Source organism: Poecilia mexicana, unplaced genomic scaffold (assembly GCF_051168715.1).
Source record: "Poecilia mexicana isolate PSO_F unplaced genomic scaffold, ASM5116871v1 scaffold_3, whole genome shotgun sequence".
NCBI lineage: Eukaryota > Metazoa > Chordata > Actinopteri > Cyprinodontiformes > Poeciliidae > Poecilia > Poecilia mexicana.
In genome coordinates this window covers 27,915,018-27,936,625 of record NW_028263372.1, presented here as the reverse complement: position 1 = coordinate 27,936,625, position 21,608 = coordinate 27,915,018, and the positions used below count along the sequence as shown (strand labels likewise).

Below are 21,608 nucleotides of genomic sequence, written 5' to 3'. Positions count from 1 at the left end.
GGTATAAATAGCCTCTTATAAGACTACATACAGTCATAATTTTATCACTACACTGTTGTACACTGTTAAGAATAGCTATGTCATCAGTAATATCTAATTGCAGTACAGTGAAGGTGCAAGTATGAGTTTTGCACTACACAAAGGGTCTTAATGGAACAGTGGTGATAAGAAAGAAATGGTTGGGGGGGGAAAATCAGGAAGAATCTCTCCTCTGCAGTTTGCTGCAAGTTATTTATTGGACACAGCAAACATGTAGAACAAGGTGCTCAACTACACTACATTCAAAAGGCAATGAAGGAAATGAAGCTAAGGGTGCACTCCAGACTCCACCCTGAACATACTAAATCCACAGTGAAACATGGTGGTGGCTGTATCATTCTCTGGAGATGCTTTTCTGCAACAAGGACAGAGAAGATGGGCACAACTGATGGGAAGATAGAGTTAAATACTGTACAGAAAACCTGTTGGAGGCTCCAAAAGACTGATCTCCTACTGAACGATGATTGTAAAAAGGTTCACGAGTCATGAGTACTTTTTCAATAAATTGTGTGCATTTAGCAGTATCAAGAACAACAACACCACTTTCTAAAAATGAATAAATAAAACCCGTCAATCAGTCAAAACAAACACTTCCTCAGCTCTTTACTCTCTACTCTCAGATATGATCTCGTTTTTTAGAGTCTATAATAATTACCATCAAGTAGAGGAGACCATTTGGTCCTCAACAAAAAAGAGGTTTGGGTGTTGATTGCGCCTCATGTAATACAGGAAATATCACTTAGTTTCATTTCCACAGAAAAAAAGAATAACTGTTCTTTGAATCTGGACCTAAGTTGCATATTTTAATTTGGTCTACTGACTTGATAAATGTAATAAATGCATTTACAGAGCAAGAAAAGCTATGTGTTCTTCATATAAGTATTGACGTACAAGTTGAAGCTTGTTACTGCAATATAGTGAAACAAGAAAAGGTTTTAAGGTACTGAATACTTGTGCAAGGTACAACACATTGCTAACAGTAGAATAAAGTGAAAGTAAAACTAAAGAGAATGGTGTAATAAAACTACTCCTAAGCAATTTTTTTCTCAAAACGTTACTAAAGTATATATAACTAGTTACTACCTACCTCCAAATAACAAAGAGAACAAAAATGCATATTTTTCTCATTCTCACCATAGACAGCAAATATAAACATTTAATAAAAGCAATGCGTTGTCTTTGTAATTAGCAAGACGACATTATAAATTTCATAAAAGCAGCTGTTTTTATTGGGCATCATTGCAGTTTGTGAGAACACGTAAAATTTGGAGTTACAGAGCGACATCTAAGCCAGAACCATAATCCATCAGCTGTCAGTCTTGTTGAAATGTAGGCCATCGTGCCAAGCATGGAGGGGCTCATTAACGTCTGTGACACCTCCACCACAGGTAATAGATGACTGGAAGGAGTGACATATTTCCTCCTATGTGTGAGCTTCATGCGTGCATACAGCCTTGTGTGTAAAGGGCAAAGGGATTAGTCACACCCCTGTTAAAGCCAAGCAAGGCTGTATTAATGATGACATGCCTGGCAAGCTTTTACAGGCCTTTTTTCATGCAACAGGAAGTAAATAATGGGTCAAATCAGACAGGGCCTCTAACAGCCTCTGTCAAAGACGGGAGATTGTGGGAATAGTCACACCATTACTGCAGACACAGTCACATAAAGATAAACGTAAAACAAACAAAAAAAAAAAAACCAACAAAGAGGAGAAGAGCAGAGATCCAAGAAAGAAAACAAACACTGAAAACAGCATGAAGTGGAGAAAAGACGAGGAAGATAGATTGAGAGGGAGATAGGGATCAGGTATAGGGGACATTAGCTTGGGGGCGGAGGAAATTAAGTCTGAGAATTGATTGGTGTCCTGTGATAACAGCGGTTAGCTGTGCACTGTAGCAGCAGTTCCTCAGAGAGGCAGGAAAACATCAGAGAGGAGGATAACAGGCTATCTGTTGTTTTGACAGGCCAATTAGGTTGCTCTGTCAGGGACACAGCAAAAACCAAACACCCTGCAAACATACATGTCTTTCATATATATCGGTATGACTTTTAGTGAGAAATGTACTCTTTCTATTCAAGTCTTTAAAAATCAATATGCTCATTTCAAAGTTAGGTCATTTTCTTAGTGTTTGTCCCTTTTCTGTAATGGAAACCTCTGTCCTTTGTTGTCTAACACAAAGGTTTTAGACTAAAACAGGATTTTGCATTGTTTGGTAGTAACTTTTTGTCAAAAACAGCCACAGTTAATAGTAGCATTATTCTTCTCATAGCCAAAACAATAATGTTTCATTCCTGACAAAAAAATATTTTACTTTTGAGACACATCAAGAAAGCACAAAATCTCCTTTTCTTTGAGAATTTATTCAACATTCATCCCATAGCATTACCCTCTGACTGACTGTCCATGTGTCCTTCAAGCCTGAAGTGCAGGGAGTTGTGGTTGAAACACACATCATCAGTTTTTCTGACAAACCATCCACAGCGGATCACCTTGCTCTCTTCAGCAAACGGATAGATTACTTTGTTTTCTATCCGCTGCTGAGCACACATTTTAACCTATTCCTAATATTTTAGCACAAAGAAGTGAAACTGTTTTATTATTGAAAAGTGATCCTGATTATCAATTTAACAGGCTGGTCCATCTGTGCTCATTGCTAGTGGATGACTGCACAAATGGCACATTGCATTTAGAAATGAATAGATTTTTACACATTCATTTGCGCAATGTTTGGGTGTTAAAACATCTGACATAACTGTGCTCTAATACTTCTTATCAATTGTTAATATTAAACAGACATATTTATAGAATATAATCTTCAGTCAGTTAAGATCTGTGCAATGGAAGATGAGATTTACTAGCTAATCTTCCCTGAAATGGGTCAAGTTCCCAAAAACTGATCCTCCACATTACATGGTTGTAATATAGACTTGCTAAAAACCTGAGAGATTTCCGATGTGACATATGTAAAAAAAAAATAAATAAAAATCTTAGATGTTACAAATCTGGCTTTGTGGGTTAAAAATGACTCTAAATGCATTGGCTATGGTCACTGATTTTTACTCAACATTTAAAGTATTTTGTCTGATTGAATGCAGGATGAGGCAAAGCAGAGAACTAGCTCCACAACAATATAGAGTATAATCTTGTTAGTCATATTAGTGCAGACTCTGGTGAATGTTAGTGTTCCAGACATTGACTGAATAAGACATAAAATAATTTAAATGTGTCTCATATTCTAGCGTTTCAATGGTCCTACAGGCAGCAAGAGCTAATCAGGAGCAGGGAAAGCTGGATAAAAAAATAGCGGTGTTCAGCAAACTCTCCTTTTGAACTTACCTCCCTGCTCGTCCAACATGACCAGAGTCCTGATGCCGGCATCTTTACTCTGACAGGTGGGTAGACAGAGAAATGAAGAGGGGGCATCAAGGAAAAGAGACGGAGGGAAAAAAGAGGAATAAAAGTGAAAGATGAGTACAGGCAAACCAAGCAGAATGGAGCTGAAATATCAGGACAGCAAAATCTACTCAGATTACAATTTGAAATCACATTTAAAAAGCTGATCCTGCAGAAACACCTTGATTGAAAACACGTCCTGACATTGCACCTTTTCTAAAAATGGTGAGGACTATCTTATGTTTAGACTAAAGCTGATTAAATTTTATGTTGAAATCTATGTTCCTTTACTCATGATTTGTATTGTCACACAAATGTAAATAGCTTCTTGTGATTTTAGGGATGTTTGGTTATTATTTTTTCAATGTGAACATTTGATATTGCATTGTATTTTATTGTTTGTTTTATGAAAAGTCTTTCCAATAAACAGGTCTTATAAAAAAAATTGGAACTTGTTTATGTCACACTTTTAATCATAGAAACAACAGAATGGCAAAAAGATCAAATGTGGAGTTTCTCAAGGCTTTGTTCTTGGATCCCTGGTATTATAATACCAACAAGATTCACCAAAATCAGATAATAATGATTAGAAAATTTAACAAACTTATATATTTTTGTGTCCTTCTAATTACCAGTTAATAGAGTGTGGGTTTACAAAAGACACAGACTTACTGTCATCTTAAAAACATTGCCTGAATAAAAAGTTTCCTTGAAAGCAGTTTTGTGTGAGCTTATTTTCAAAATTGTAGGTGATTGTAGTATAGTTTAACTATGTCTCCATAAATACATTTTGAATGCAACATGCTGCTCCCCGAGTTCTGGGCAACACTAGGAAAATAGATCACATCTGACTGGTCCTTAGATGACTGATCTAAACATCTTTTTGTGAAAAGATGAACCTTAAAAGGTCTGAATTGTTTTTCTGATTTGTTTGTTCTGATGCTTCAGCTTCAATTTTTCTGTTTCTGCATTGATGTAATTCTTGTTTCTAATCTAACTGTCCTTATGAGTGTATCATTATTTTTCTGTAAAGCACTTTCATTTACAGGCTCAACTGTACTGAAACAATAAACTTACCCTGCCTTTGCCAAGTGGGTCCTTCAATTTTGAGCTAAGTTAAGTCCACTTCCAAGTTTTCAACATTGGTAGTCTGACAATTAAAGGATTTTTTTTTGTATTTCAACTTTGCTTGTTTAAAATGTGCAACATTTTAACCAAAACCTTTGGTTAAAATAAAAGTATAAAGCTGCTTGGACATTAAAAATAGGAAAAACATTGCACAAATGTATTCCTGCATTTTCTTGCACAGATTCCTGGGAAGAACCTTGTCATCGAAAGGTAAATGTTTTGTCTGTTTCATTCCCAGAGAGTCAAATGCACCGCTGTTGTAATAGAACATTCTGGTGTGACTTAGAAAGCTGGCACGATCTGAAGTATAATAACACATGTACTCGCAACATGTGCATGTGTTGTTTCTCTCAGCAGGAGCTTCATTATCTAATATCACACTTCAATGAGCGTACAATAACTATGCTAACCGCTGTGTGCATGTGACTAAACAACAGTTTTGCACTCTCCAGGCTTCTGTTTCACAACAGATATTAAAGTCCAGAGGCCATTCTGTTCATGCATGAGTTAATTTTGATCAAAATGTGCAGTGACCTTCTTAGAACAGTTATAGATGTCACACAGGCACAGACGTGTCTCATATATTTATGCCACACAAACTGACTGAAACAAATGCCTGCCTTAGATTGGAATGAGTGAAATAAATGCTGGTTGTGGTGACAGATTTTTATTTCGGGAAGACTGAAAATGTAATTTCAAAAAAAAAAAAAAAAAAAAAAAAAAAAAGAAAGAAATGGTTTGTTGAGTGCATTGTGATCAAATTAACGCTTTTGGGTGTTCAGCTCTGCCAAAATGTGCAGGTCAATAATTTTAGATGAGAGAGCTGCTTGTCTACCCAGAGGGAATCATGGGAAATCACAGACAGGTTGAGATTTCAAAACTACAGGACAGGATATCAGACTATGCCAGCTGGCATAATGTGAGGTGACTTCACTCTTCCATGTACAGCCAGCAAAACACACACACATGCTCACACATATACGCAGTCAGGTTTTTCACACCTTACAGTGAATCACCTGGTCTTGTTAAGCAGTCTTCCCAAAATAATCATCTAAGAATATACACATGAAAGGTGCTTTTCATGACTATATTAGAAATATATTTTTCCTTCGCTTCTCATAGCAATGCTTGGTCTTGGTCTCCATATTTAAAAAAAAAAAAAAATCAAATAAACTGATCTATTTTCCTGATAAGAGGGCACAAAACCAAAGTCCCTTTGTTCACATAAAGTGGATGTATTCATCTATTACACAGATGTCCACTCCGTGTAACAGACAATAATATTGCTTATTTTGTTTTACTGAAATTCTTTCTGGGACACATACATCTTAAATGAAAGTGGCTCCACAAAAGCTCCACAGCAGCCCTCGGCTATTTTCACATTAAAAGCTGTCTAAGGTGTTTATCAGGCTCATCACAGCCACTTCATCCAGTCAGTTTAATGGGTGTCTGTGGAAGATTAGATCAATCCAAAGATGGCAGAAACCACAACTTATATAAAGATCCTTTGGGATTTATTGTGATTTCTGTCGTCTTTGAATTAAAATAGATTCTTGTAAAATAGATTCTTTTTTTTTTTTTTTTTTTTTTGACTGCAATTTAGAGATTTCAAATTGACATGTTGGTTTTTGGACCACACTAAGAAGCCAGACTTTGAACTCCCTGGCTCAGACTCAGACCCAAGACTTTTTTATTTTTATTTTTTTTTATTGTAAGACAACGATATTAACTGTAGCACTAACAAATGTTGTGCCTTAAGCAATTCCTCAGTAAACATCCTAGATATTAGGACTGCAAATGAGAAGAGATAAAATGATCTGTCTTGTCTTAAGTTTGCCAAAAAGAAGTCCACAACTGTTGTCTGGTGTCTTTCTGCCACTCACTACGTCACTCTATGAGCATAATCTGTAATGTCATTGTGAGATTAAAGAAATTACATCACATCTATAACTCTAGTGGTCAGAGTTGTTTTGATCACAAAAGAGGAGTGACTCCTTACCTGTGATCTAAGGCATGCTAAATTTGGGGTAAGTCTCTAACTCCTCAGCCTAATCCCTTTGTGAGATGGCTAGATGTTGGTTCAAACGGTTGTACCCAAAATGGTGAAGAGGCAAGGTGACCAGCACCTTTCTTGCAATGTCTTCATCCTCAAAACAAGACTCAAACTGTTCTAGCAAATGGCACAGGCAATGCAATCAGGAAAACACAGCAAAACAAAGGAGGCACAGAGCATCCATTTAAATAATTTCATTCTCACCCAGCTGGGGTCAAGAGCTTGGTCAGAGGAGGGGATATGATGTAATAATTATAGATAGCTGTGTGTTGGTTATCTTCACAGAAGCCCGACAACTTAAAACACCTCCACTGATACACGCTTGTAAGTTTTGAACATAAAAATAACAAATATGTGGGCCCCAGACACCTGCTGCTGCTGGCCCAGTACTCGGCTGTTAGACTCATCTTCAACGTTCTTCATCCACCAACCTAGGTAGAATTTTTTTCTTTGGAAAGTTTTACAATGAGTGTTTCAGAGGCTGTGGAAGCTTAATATCCTCATATACCTTTCTGTATCTTTCTCAGCATCCTCCTCTCATTTCATTTTCAGCCCGTTTGCTGTGTGCCTCGGTCTCGTTCTCCTTATTAATATCCGTCCTATACCCGTTTCTTCACATTTCATCCGTTTTCTTTTTCTTTCATTTATGGTCACTGCAGTCCTCCGGTAAAGATAACAGTTTTCATAAACACTTTATAGTATTTTTTAAATTAAATAAAAAGCTCAGCACATTTTGACACTTTTTAGGAAACACTTTTTAAATTTATTTTTTCAAACCAGACTTCTGACATAGCATGACTATTGGATTAGCATAAATGTCAAGAGAGACCCATTTGCTTAATACACTGATTAAAGTATATAAAACTGGAAAGTATTTTGTATATAAACCTATGTTGATCATTGTATTTTATGTTAACATGTGTACTATATTATCTAACAGCTTGGAAAACATCCTGTAAACAATCAGTCTCAACTTCTAAGACCTCACCACCATCAAAACAAGGCCTTCAAGAATCTCCGGTTTCTCCTTACCACTCAGGAAGCCATCTTGGTTCAAAGGTTACAAAATCTGCTTTCCAGCACTTGTGGCGCTCACAAACAGGTTAATCTTCTCATGACAGAGAGAGTGCTGAGCTCTGAGCAGAAAACCCAGAGATGAATGCGATCCATTAACTTTATCTGACAAGTTAAACCTTAAAGTTTGAAGGATTGGAAAAGACTTAGCAAGCTGGTTGCTGTTCCTCAGCAGGACTCCATGAAACCACAGCATAATATTTTTTAAACATATTTCATGTAGGAACAGTTTGGATTAAAACCAAACCTGGTCGGGCCTAAGCGAACAGATTTGAGACGAGAAACAGAACTGCGCAGCAGTCACAGTGTACGAGTAAGTGTTTAAGGGTATCCCAGAGTACCATGGATGTGGGAAAGCCATCAGCTGAATCACTCTGCGACAGATGTATAAAATACTGAATGCTGTAAACTCAAAATGTTCACCGATGTTTATATCAACACTAAGAAACACAGACCAATCTCAGGACATTTTAGAGATGATTGGAACAACTAAGTGGCATTCTCCTGGCATTTACATTAAAAGTCAGATATTCATCCAGTCAATGAAAAGTCTTATCTGTGGAGATGAAAACAGTTCAGGTCAGCTGCAGACCTTACTCCATCCCCTGTTTTGTCTCATTAAAATATCTCAGCTTGTCCAGAGGCTGGAGTCAGATTATCTGAAGAAGCCTCAGAAAAAAGAAGTCCAACATGTAAGACTGAATGATTATAGAAAGAAAATAGGAGGAGATATTTAATTGTAGGCTTTATCAGAAAGAACAATGATATAATTTACCAGGATGTGTTTGAAACTGTATATTGTATACTCATCTTGGGTTTCACAAAAATAGCACATCAATCTATCAAGCTGTTAATTAAAAGCTGCCCATCAAACTGAGAGACAGAGAGAGTTGCTAACAAATGAAACTTTCTTCACAATAATAAAATCCATTAGCATTTCTTCGCTTTGATTCTGACATAAGCAAAGTCTTAATCCTAACACAAAACTAACCCTGAAAACTAGAACTGCTTTAACCTTTGCGCTATTGTTAGCTTTGCCTTTTTTATTACATCACCTTCTTCCTCTTAAAGTGAGATGAGCTCAATCAAGTAGTTTGTTTAAATTTTTTTTCCCTGCAAAGAAGTGATTAATCTCTTTATCTTATATTGCACATATTCACACATTTTTAGATGCACACAAAACATCAGGTTCAATGTGAAATTTGTGAAATTATTGTATAGTTGCAGATTACAAATAAAAATTTGAGGTTGAAAGAATGCTTCGAATATACGACCTTGCTTGCTACACTTGCAAAAGACAGAAATGAAAATGTCACAACTGCTCATTACGTGGTTTAGTAAATGCTAACAAAAAAGCATGTGATTGAGTGATTGGACTCACCTCCTCGACCAGAGCCAGCATACGCCGAGTGCTCTCCAGGGACTGTAAATAGAGAAAACAAATCAACTGAGTGCACAAAAAGCAGATACAGTGCACGATCTGCAATGCATGTCACAGGGACATCTCAATGACTTTCTGTAGAAAACAAATTCTCAAGGAGTCATTGGTAATAAGCTGGAGAACAGAAAACAAATGATGTGGACAGATATCCTGTAATGTAATTAACACAGGTTATTTTCTGTCCTCACACTCATTAATTATGAGATTTCTGCCTTTTGTTTACTAATCCTTAAAAACCTTCTCCAAAGTCATTCATTTCTTAAAGGGATTCCTAAGCCCTGCTCCCTCTTTTCGTTCAAAATTTTTCTCGTCTAGTTTTTCTTCTTCTGCCTCTCTAACTTTTTAAACTCCATCCATGGCCGCCTTTTGGCCCCTGCATTATCTCCTCATGAATTTTTAATGAGGCCGTTTGAGCCATCCTATTATTCTGATGCACTGAATTATCTGTTCTTCCTGAGCTCCACTCAGCTCATTAAAGAGGCCAAAGTTCCCCCTAATCCCACCTACAACGATTTACAGTCGAGAAGAACAGAGACTTTCAGAACCAACTGCTGAAAGAAGAAACTGTTGAAGGTACCGTGTCTGAAAGTCTGGGAGCTTTGGCAGTACATTTGTGTGTCCTTACAAGAACAGGTCATTTTGAAATGTCAAATTATAATTGGCATGTCACAAAGCAATGCTCTTTTCAGTGCAGACCATATTTAGCCTCACATTCTGTGTTCTGTCTGTCCCCTGTGCTATTCTTCCACGCTGTTACGCTGTTACGTCGTTCATTCTGATTTATTTGTTTTCTGTAGCTGCCAGAAACTACAGCACACATTGTTAGGTATGTTATTCTAAAATTGGGAAAAATACAATTGTGTGTCCTTAAATAACTTGGCTTATGTGTTTTGAAAATGTACCTCATCAGCGATCTGGTCTGCACGTGTCTGCAAGTCGGCCAGCTCATTGCGCATGTCCGCTTCATCTGCCATGACGACTGTTGAACTTCACTTCAATTAAAAGACACTGGAGAGAGAGAGAGAGGGAGAGAGAGAGAGAGAGAAAAGGAGAAATGTTACTATTGTCTTGATCACGGCTAAGCAGGAGGGGAAGACATTTTGCTTTGTATTGCTCTGCTTTCATTCAGATTACCATTATTTATGTTTCTTTAAAGGGCTTTGAAATAGCCCTTTAGTTAGTAGTTGATTTCTTAGGTTTGGATATTTATAGAATGAGATTTTTGCTCTTCATTTAGCTTCATCCATTTTTCACTGAAGATCTTATCTGTCGCTGTTGAACAAAAGCATCCCCATAGCATGATACTTCTACCACCATGTTACACCTAGGGGACAGTCAATGCATGGCAATGTCACAACATTTACACTGCGAAGCTGAATTATAATTATTTAGACACAGAGATGGTTTGTAGCATTCACAGATATTTGTTAAATACTTAAACATGTGACCTGAACTGCACAGACACCTTATTTTGTCTTTCTTTCATTAATGGATTTCTTCTTGCCATTCTGTCGACAACTGATGACAGTCTAAATAAAAACAACAAATGGGATTATATATATATATATATATATATATATATATATATAGTTTAAACTTTCAGATACACACAATTTGTACCAATTTGTCTTTACAAAGTGTCCCTCAGGCAAACATTTAAGTGAGAAAATTAAGTTTTGAACCTTGAAGTGAAATGCTGACAATATAAATATTTCACTGTGTAACCCTCTTCCAGACATCAGGGCTCAGCACACAGCAATACGCTGCAACCTTGTGCTACATACAGAAGAAGAAAGAATTAAAAGGATCCAAAGCAGTTTTTTCTCCCTATCTGACTTTAAATAAAAATAGACCTTTCCTGATTAAGTTCAGTAAATATTACCAAAATTATTTTTAGCCCTTTCTTTCAAATTCAGAAGTCTACATATATCCTCAGTTTTCGGTAGATTTGCTTTTTAAACTGTGTGACTTCTGGTCAAATGTTTTAGGTTTCCAGCCAAGGGATTTTCATAATAGTTTTCTGAAGTTTTAGACCACTGGGATGATTTTCACACTTCTTCTTCTCCCCCCCAGAAATGTAACAGTGGTGTTTAGACTCAAACACAATGTGTGTCCAAAACTTAAGCTCTTTATCTCTAGTTGCATTTGTAAACTTTACTCTGTCTTTTTATATTGCACTGAGAGTAATGACTCCTTCACTGAGTGATGTGATCTTTTAGCCAAAGTTCGTACAGGACTCACAGGAAATGACTCTCCAGTCATTACCAGTTTAGTTTAGTCCAAAGAGATAAATGTGGGACCGCTCCTATTTTTCCGTTAATATTTTAGCATTGAGCAAACAGAGATAAATTTGGTAATCGTAACCGATATAACGCAGGAAACATTTAGCCATATTTAATATCAAATAAGGCAGGTAAAAAATGAACTGTGAGTATAGATATGTGGTTTTAACATAAAATGAACACAATTGTCAAGGCATTGAATACAGACCGGAGAGTATCAAAACAAACAAGAAAAAATGTCAAGAGGATTGACTGCTAAGCGGAGACATGAGTCTATTTTTACTGTAGTCATGTGCATACCCATGCACAGATTCATTGGTGGTGCACGCCATGAAAAATGGATGTGCTTGTTACTCTCTAGTTTGAAGGAGGGACACGGAGTTCAAAATGGAGGCAACAAAGGCTGAGGGGAGGAAAAAGAACCCAACTCTATTCCAGTCTGCCTCACACTCTGCATCCGTCTCACTCAATAATTAAGACTTCAACAAGACAAATAATGTGATCGGCTCCAATCAGAGCTCATTTGGGAGTATAATGCATTTTAGTTTCAATAGCTGAACTCATACTAGAGAATTTCTGTTCCTGTGTCACTTGATTTAAATTTAACCACCCAGCAGCTTGCAGCTCGGGACTCATTAAAGCTTTATGTGATCTAATCTACTTCATGATAGAGTGTATAAAAGGAACTAAGAGTCGGCTGCTTTCCAGAGTCCGTCAGGGAATGTGTTGATTTTTTTTTTTTTTTTTTTTTAAAGCCAGACTTGGCAAAATTTAAAAAGGGAACCATTTTGTGATGCAATATGCCATTTGCATAAAATTATGTAAACACATTTTAGGGAGACAAACAGAGAAAGCAGCTTGCCAATTGTGATAGTTTGCAGGTTTTTGAGACTTGGGCGTTAGTTTCCAGTTCATCGCCCAAGTTTATCCGTCAGTCAGTAGATCTCTGAGGTGAGCAGACAAGGTCAGTTAGAGTCACAGCTGGATGTTTGATAAACTATCTCCTTGCTCCGTCTCGCCTCCTGTCCTTATTACTCTTTCCTCCTTCCCCGTGGAGTCGTCACACCAGTTAATAATTGAACATGTGACGGGGAAGAAAGATGGAGGGGGGAGTTGGAAAAAAAAAAGCCCACCTAAAGTGCTCCTCTCCTACATTCGTGTTCCCTCCCTTCATATATAGATACATGTCAGTTTTTATCTGCAAAGGCTGGCAAGAAAAACACTGAAATATTTATGTTGGCATTTTACCTTCTAGTTATTTGACTGCTTATGTAATTCTAACAACGAGTTTGTATATTAGCAGCACTGAAGGTAACCACAAGCTGAGCAGGAGAGAGACACAAATGAGCAAATTAATGCATTATTTTAATATCTGAGGCTCTTTCGTGTGTCTGTGAATGCTATGCAACAACAGGCTGACTTGGTGAGGGAAACGGATTAAAAACACACAAGGAAGCAGGTGAGTAATAAGGAGCAGGATTCATAGGTGGCCGATTAACAGTTCATCTGACAAACTGCTGCCTGTTTGGCAGGATCAGATGCTTTTTATTACACCACAAATGAACTTGCAATTATGAGATGAAGAGCATCACTCTTATGCATGTGTCCAATTATAGTGATTTAGTGGAGATTTGTATCTTCCATACCAAGTAAACACCAGCAGAGCTGCAGACAACCTTAAAGTGCCGGATGACATTATTGGAAAGTAATTCATAAGACAACTACATTTTCAAAAGTAAAATAAACTACAAGCAATAAAGTTTGCAACAACAAACATGAAGTGCTTAGTAATCCAACTCATGCAAATTTCTGTCTGTTTCTATATAATCTAATTGCAAAATGTTTTTTTATTGTGAAAATGTTGTATTTATAAATGGGAATTTAACAAGTTGAAGAAATTACTAGTAGAAGAACTGGCTAATATTAATGTTAATGTTCTTAAGGGAATACTGCACATTCCTCCTACTACCAAGTTTAATAATTATTATGTATTAACTAAGTATTGATCAATTTAATGTGCTCAAACAAAGGAAATGTCATTTATAAGGTGCTGTTAATCCAGCCTTTGTATTTTTACCATTGTCTGAAGTTTTGACTTGAATACAAGAACTTTTGTAAATGCTATAATAATGTGTTTGCTTTTAATGTAAATAATAATAAGACTATGGTCAATTTAATTCTGCATATGCTGCTTCTTATCTAATTCCCAGATGTTTCCAAAGGGGTAGGGTTGTCTTTTAAGTTCTTGTGTTGCCATGCTTTTTAAAGGTATAACAATATGTATATATAAGTATATTTTATCTTTGATATTTTCCTGTATTTTTGCCAATACATGATAGCTGGCATAAAATGTATGCAATGGAAATAAAAATTTTTTTTAAATATTGTGTACTTATGAATGCCAGAGAAGCTATGACAAACATCGAGCAATATCATTTTCTAATTACGTAATAATGAAACTCTTCATTACCACATTATGGGTAATGATGCTGTGATGGTAATGGAATTAGCTTATTGGACTGTAGATGTAAAGGTTTCTCATTGTAACATTATTTTCCTTTGCATTGTTACACTTGTAGCAGTAAAACCACATTAGGCAGAATATTACAGTAACAAGTCCAAACATTTATCAGAGGAAGGTAACTAAGTGGTAGTAAACGATGATTTACTGGTAGTTTTGCTGACTCGTATCACTGTATTCACGCAAAACTAGTCAAATCTGGTGAAACATGCACTCGTGTTTCAGGTCCAGCTTAATCTAAACCAAGTTGTTAGTCATCTCTTTTTAACCATGCTCTCTCAGATACTCAATCTCCTGATGCTCCTCACTGTGTGCATCCTCCCACTGATCTGCTGTTATTGATCCAATGCTGATTGATTTTCTCTTAGCCGTTACGTCGCTTCCTGTCAACTCACACACCCTCAGCACAGGCTCTTCTCATTTCCAGTCAGATTTCAGTTTTCATTCTCAGTTATATTCTTCAGTTTATTAAAACCAAAATAAGGATATTTCTTTTACAAGTTTGCACAAATTTGCATTACTAATTTTTAGTTGACTAAAATCCTCCTTTAGTCGTGAAACAGCTTGTGCAGTTCATAATGATTTGCTTTAAGACTGTAGTTTGCAGCAATCCTAGTTAGAAGCAGGTTTTTCATTGTAGTCACCATATGTTCATTTTGACATCTAAAAATGTGAAGAGAATCCAAAACAATAAACAAAGTAAAGAGAATACATTACCAACGTAGATTTATTTAAAACACTATCTTTAAAATACAGTGCAAAAAGTATAAAATGACTATTCAGCACAGAATAAAGAGCTACAAACAAAATAGCAATCCAGTGGCGCGATAACGTTTTAACTCCTGACAAAACTGGTAAGAAGATAGATTAGAGAATGGCAGCAAAAGGATAAGGTTTTCATATTTTCAAGTATTTCTGATGAAGCTTATTCAAATTTCAATTTCAGATTCACAGTGTTATTTTCTTTTGCCATCCCTTTGACATCATTTTTTGAATCTTAAAGTCCCTTCCTCTTTAACATGCTACACATGCTTCACATCCAAACACACATCTGCAGTAAAAGCTGACATACAGCAGGGTCCGAGTGCCCCCATCCCCCACCTGGGCCCTGCTAGCCATCACTTGTCTTGAATGACAGCTGCTGGAAGGACTGTACTGCCAGGCTCAGCCCATGGAGAGATTAAAGTCAGCAGGGAAAGAGGATTTAGTCTCTCTCTCTCTCTCTCTCTCTCTCTCTCTCTCTCTCTCTCTCTCTCTCTCTCTCTCTCTCTCTCTCTCTCTCTCTCTCTCTCTCTCTCTCTCTCTCTCTCTCTCTCTCTCGACTTTATCTCCTGCCTTCTTGTCTCTTCTTCATCTGCTTTCCATGCCGTTTCTGTCTATAAATATGTCGCCTGCATTACTGTATATTATGAAAGACTTGAGTTGAAATGTTTTCTATTTGTTTCTTCATCACTATCTGACAAATATGCACAGAAGTGAGTCCACTTGTGGCTGAACGCAGCTGGTGTTGCCTTGTTCTTGGAAACTGGGCCAGATATGGAGCAGGGATGAGCAACAAACCCAAGCACAACAGCAGATAGAGTAAAAGAGACACTAGAGACACTAAAAGGGCAAACAATGAATTATTGATCGAAATATTAATAGCATTAATCCTAAAAGCTGTAGAACTGAAAATTTTAAACTGGTTTGGCAACAGTCTTCAGAACAAAAATATAACCCCTCAGTAAAAAAAAAAAAAAAGAAGACAATTGATACAGAAGAGAAGCGAGCCAAGGAGCCAAAAGAACGATTCCGTGGTAGTTTTATTTCAGATCAAAGTCTCATCTACAGTTCCAAATTTAGCGTGCCGTTTTGTTGTCTCTCCTTGTGAATTTGGGTAAAAAGAGTTCATTTTCACATGCATTATTATTTACACCTGACTCTGCCAGGCAAATACTTTATTACTACCAGCTTGTTATGCACAGACTCTTTAAGAAGACTCTTAAAAGCAAAGCAAAGGTTGGATTGATTGAGCCTGCCAACCTGGTTGACCACCATGTAAACAGACAATGGCACATTGAAATGGCCTTACAGTCCTAGTGTGTGATAAAACCTCAACTATGTTCTAAATTGATGGTTTTATTTATTTTAAACTCCATTTTATTGCCTATAAACAAGGGACAGTAAAAATTGATTTTTTACTGAAATGCATCACTGTCTGAAACCAGAGATTGTTTCAAGTCTTTTCCATAAAGCAATTACAGTTACTACAGCTAGTTGACATAATAAAATGCATAAATTATAGTAATTTTTGTATGTAAATAGTGTTATCTGATACATGATTTATTATTATTATTATTATTATTATTACTGTATTAATTTACCTTTTTTACATTTCTGAAACTTTTTAAGAAAAGTTACAACTGTCTAACTTCACATTGCTGTCTGCAGCCTGCAGCCGGGTGTGAAACAAACATCAGTTGTGTCCGGCTCCTGCTGCACAGTAAAGAATCAGTGTTTGGATGAAAATAACCAGGCCCTTGTTAAGTGGGATCATGTGAACTCTATCTCAAACATAAACCGTTCAGAGTGTTTCCACACGTCAACATAACTAGAAAAAAAAATGCAAACTGTGAATTTTTTCTTTGTAAACCCTCCGAAAAATCATTTTCTTTTTTTTTGAACATTCTTTATTTAACAATATTGAGAATCCAACATATATGCATATGCACATTTATATATGGGCTTCCATAATACCACAGGAGAAAGACAGAAACAAAGAAAGAAAGGGGAAAAGAAAAAAAAAGAAAGGGAAAAAAAAAAAAAAAAAAAAAAAAAAAAAAAAAAAAAAAAAGGGGTCAGCAAACAGTTAAATCCAATTCGGCAATTTACATACCATACAAAAGGCCTTGTCACATGACAGGGAGGTGTACATATCCAGTGTATTCCATTAAGAAAGAGAAATATACAAAGGGGGCTGACACATCTTTTTCTAACCCATTGACATCTTTACCCATGTGGCCATCCAAAATGGGAAATAGCTGGGGTCCATACACTCAGAAAAATGTCCATTTTTACATGAAGTTTTGCTGTTATCTTTTCCATTATATACACATTCTTCAATCTTTCTTTCCAATGTTGAAGGGTGGGAGGTAAAGGCTTTAGCCAGAAAAGAGTTATCATTTTCCTTGCTACTAGTAACAGGATCTGTAATAACTGGGCTTCCTTTTTATCTTCTCTTAAGGTCAAACCCAGTATATAATGCAGTGGGTTCAGTGGTAGTGTAAACTTAAATATTTTTCTGATTTCTGTCTGAACCCCCTGCCAGAATGGAATCAGCACTGGGCAGTTCCAAAAAATGTGCGTGTGATCCCCAATCTGATTACAGCCCCTCCAGCACAAATTTGTGGCTTTTCTGTCATATCTTGAAATACCGAAAGGTGTTTTGAAGAACCTCATTTTTAATTTCCAGTCAAATTCCTTCCATCCTGGGCTGTGGGTGATCTTAAAACCTTTTACACAGATCTCCTCCCACTCCTCATCTTCAATAACAATATTCATTTCTAGTTCCCACTTTTGCTTTATGTCTGTAGAATTGTCAGAGAAATGCATCTGTAAATGTTTATATAAATTAGATACAATCTTCCTCTTATTATGGTCCTCTACACATTTTATCAGAAATATTTCTACGGGCGATGTATTTTGTTTCAAGGTAGGCCATTCTTTGTGTGATAAAAGGTAATCCCTTAATTGTAGGTACTTATAGAAATCTTTTGAGCATAGTCCATATTTATTTTGTAACTCCCCGAACGTCTTAAGAGTTTCTCCACTGAATAACTGATTAACTCTTATTAACCCTTTCTGTGCCCATCTCTGAAACCCCGTATCCAGTTTGTTTGGAAAAAAGTCAATGATCTTGGCTATTTTTATTATGCGGGATATTGTTAAAGGTGCTCCCAATTTCTTCCTCACCAGAGACCAGACTCTGTATGTACAATTAATCCACTCATTTTCAACTTTTAAATCCTTCCACTTTTTTCCCTCCATAAATGGAATGGCTTCAAGAGGTACCAGTGGGCATGCATTGTTCTCCAGACTGATCCAGTTTGTCTCCTCATCCTGTACAAGCCACTCGACCACAACACGAAGTTGTGCTGCCCAGTAGTACAGTTTCAGATTAGGCAGACCAAGGCCACCTTTTTCTCTTGGGCTTAACAATAATTTCTGTCTGATTCTTGGTTTCCTCCTTTGCCAAATAAAGTTATTAATAATTTTATCAAAAATTTTAAAAGTGGAGGCAGGTATCCAAATTGGGAGTGCCTGGAATAGGTACATTAATCGTGGGAGCACATTCATTCTCACTGTTTCTATTCTGCCCAGGAGGGACAGAGGGAGAATCTCCCATCTAGCCAAGTCTGATTTTATTTGTGTGATTAATCTGCTATAGTTTCCATTAAATAGTTGCGAGGTTTGTGGTGTAATCATCACCCCTAAATATTTGAATCCCCTCTTGGACCAGTTAAAAGTGACCTCTTTATCTAAACCAGTAGGCCATTTCCCCACCAACATCATAGCTTCTGACTTGGTTTCATTAACTTTATAGCCTGAGATTTCTCCAAAATCTTTTAAACAAGTCATAAGCCAAGGTATTGAGCTCAGAGGATTAGAAATATATAAAATAATGTCATCTGCATAAAGCGAAATTTTATGGGTGACTCCACCTGCTGTTATTCCATGAATTCTGGGGTCTGTCCGTATTATTTCTGCCAGGGGCTCGATACTAATGGCAAATAGTAGAGGCGAAAGGGGACATCCTTGCCTAGTTCCTCTTTTTAAACCAAATTTCTTTGAGGAGCACCCATTCACCCGTACTTTGGATGTGGGTCCAGAGTATAGCACACCAATCCATTTGATAAAGTCTCTATGGAATCCCATTTCTGCCAGTGTGTGTTTTAGATACTGCCAGTCCACCCTATCAAATGCTTTCTCAGCGTCAAGGCTGAGAAGCATTGAAGAATCCTGTTTTTGTCTTGCCATAGAGATCACATTTAAGGTTCTCCTAATATTATTTATCCCTAAGCGTCCTGTTATAAACCCTGTTTGGTCTGGTTTAATTATTGTGTGGATGCATTTTTGGATTCGGTTTGCCAGTATTGTAGTTAAGATTTTTAAATCACAGCAGAGCAAACTTATTGGTCTGTAGGACGAGCAATTTATGGGGTCTTTGCCCTCTTTGGGAATTATAGATATTATTGCTTCTGACCAAGATTTTGGGGGGTCCTTATTTGTGAGGGCGTAATTAAATACTCTTTGTAGTAATGGCGTGACCTCTGCTTTAAAATGCTTGTAAAATTCTGCGGGAAATCCGTCAGCGCCTGGCACTTTACTATTCTTTAAGTGTTTTATGACCTCCTCAATTTCCTGTTTTGTGATTGGATCTCTCATTGCTTTGGCATCATTTTCAGTTAATTTTGGTAACTTGATTTTACCCAATACATTCTTAATCTTCTCTGTTTTACTGTCTATTTCCTCTGAATCGTAAAGTCTCTCATAGTAAGCTGAGAAAGCTTCTGCAATGTCTTTAGGATGGGACAGCATTTTCTTCGTAAAAGGATTCATTATCTTCTCCACTGTGCGATCTGCCTGTTTCTTGCGCAACTGGAATGCTAGTAGCCTGCTAGCTCTATTCCCTGATTCATAATACTTTTGATTAGCGAACCGTAAAGCCCCCTCTGCCTTGTGCGTCAGCAAGATATCCAGTGCTTGTCTGCATTCGCCAAGAGATTTTAAGGTAGTTTCATCATTATTCTTCTTATGTTCCCCCTCCAAATGTCGTATGTAATTTTCTAACTCTAATTGTTTTTTATTGCGTTCTCTTTTGATTTGGGATGACAAAGATATTAACTTCCCCCTCAGCACCGCTTTTCCAGCCTCCCAAAGAGTTGACACTGATACTTCCCCATTGTCATTATGTTCCATGTACTCAGTCCAATCGTTTTTAATTCTTTGAACTATTTCTGGATAATTTAGAAGTGAAACATTCATTCTCCACTGTTTAGGTTGATTATTGTTCTCTAAAATTATTGTCATAACAACTGGACTGTGGTCTGATAATGTTATTGGTTCAATATGGCAATTTGTAACTTTATGTGCCTCCCTCTTAGAAACAAAAAATAGATCTATTCTGGAATAACTTCCATGGACCTTTGAGAAAAAGGTATAATCACGCTCCTTGGGGTGGCTTTGACGCCATATATCAACTAGCCCCATTTCTTCAATCAGACTCGGCAGAATTTTAGCCTTCTGTGGCACTGGTCTCTGGTCACATGGGTGTTTATCCAGTTTGTGGTTCATCACACAGTTAAAATCCCCTCCAACCAATATAAATCCGTCAGCTTTTGCTGTCAGAAGAGCTGAAATGTCCTTGAAGAACCTAGGATCATCTTCATTAGGCGCATAAAGGTTTAAGAGAGACATTCTCACTCCTCTAATTGTACCCACAGCCAAAATGTAGCGTCCTTTTTTGTCTTCGTATGTGTTCTCTACAACAAAGCCTAATGATCTATGACATAGGATGGCCACACCTCTCCGCTTGCCCCCCTCACATGAAGCACTGTAAACCTGCCCTACCCACGCCCTTCTAAGTTTTTTATGTTCTGTCTCATTAAGGTGGGTCTCCTGAAGCATTGCAATTGAACAATTCAGCCTTTTTAGCTGTGTCAAAATTTTATTTCTCTTTATTGGATTGTTCACTCCATTTATATTATATGTAATTACTGTTAGTGTATCCATTTTTGTAGCTTAAGGTTTTTGGAGTTTTCCCTTCCCCTTCCTTATAAACATACTTGTAGTTGCACTTAACTATAATCGGGGTAACATCAAAAGTCATGGTTACATAGAATATACTGTTTGCTGAGAGACACAGAACATTAAAGAAACAAAAAAGTTTTCCTGAACATGAAAAACAACTGTGAACTTCCAATACCCCAGTGGTTTGCCCCTGAAATGAAGTGAACACAAACAGAACCATACAAACAAACTCAGGGGATCCCCACCCCCGATCTTCTTTGGGCAGAGAGACAAGGCTCTCCGGGTGTTGTGCACAAAGTGCCTGGGCGATGGTCCTCCAGGATGTCCCTGAAGTGTCCTCACACCGCCATGGTTGTAAAGTTTGCATCCTCCGATTTTCCTCCTTCTCCCTTCCCCACGGTTTAGTAGGTTATTTTCCAACAATTATGTTATAGCCTAAATCTATTTATTTAAATCAATATTTTATGATAAATGGTACTCCCTTACAAGTCCAGACTAGTTTTTTCTTTTATTCCACAAATATAATATTTCATATTCTTCATCACAGATTCTTGTCTCTGTTTACTTTCCATCCAGTTCTAGACCGGATCTGACAGCCTTACTCACGACCAAGGGCTCGCTCCTCTCTGTTGTCTCCATGGATAATGGCTCTGATCTCAGCAGGGTTCAGCTGTTGGCTCTTCCTGTTCTTTCTCTGGGTTGTCCATCCAACTCGTATGAGCTCCTCTTCCAGTATGTCTCCGTCCTCCAGGGAGGATTCAATGCCGAGGTCTTTCAGTGTAGAGTGTGCTGCTGAAAGTGAGGGGAAGAGTTTTGTCCCCCCGTTCATGAAGAGTTTCAGCTGGGCTGGGTATGGTGACTGGGCTTTGATGTTCTTTTCTTTTAGT

At 37.3% G+C, this 21,608-nt stretch overlaps 1 protein-coding gene across 2 annotated transcripts in view; it reads right to left on the bottom strand.

The window, feature by feature from the left end:
- LOC106920158 (synaptosomal-associated protein 25-A-like) overlaps positions 1-21,608 on the bottom strand; it is a 39,989-nt gene that overhangs the window by 8,545 nt on the left and 9,836 nt on the right. For both annotated transcript variants that reach the window (XM_014991016.2, XM_014991015.2), the window contains exons 2-4: positions 10,032-10,137; positions 9,070-9,111; positions 3,377-3,425 (exon numbers count right to left, since the gene is read on the bottom strand). In XM_014991016.2, coding sequence (XP_014846502.1) covers positions 3,377-3,425; positions 9,070-9,111; positions 10,032-10,103 — 163 coding nt within the window. In that variant the 5' untranslated portion in view covers positions 10,104-10,137. The remainder of the gene's footprint in view (positions 1-3,376; positions 3,426-9,069; positions 9,112-10,031; positions 10,138-21,608) is intronic.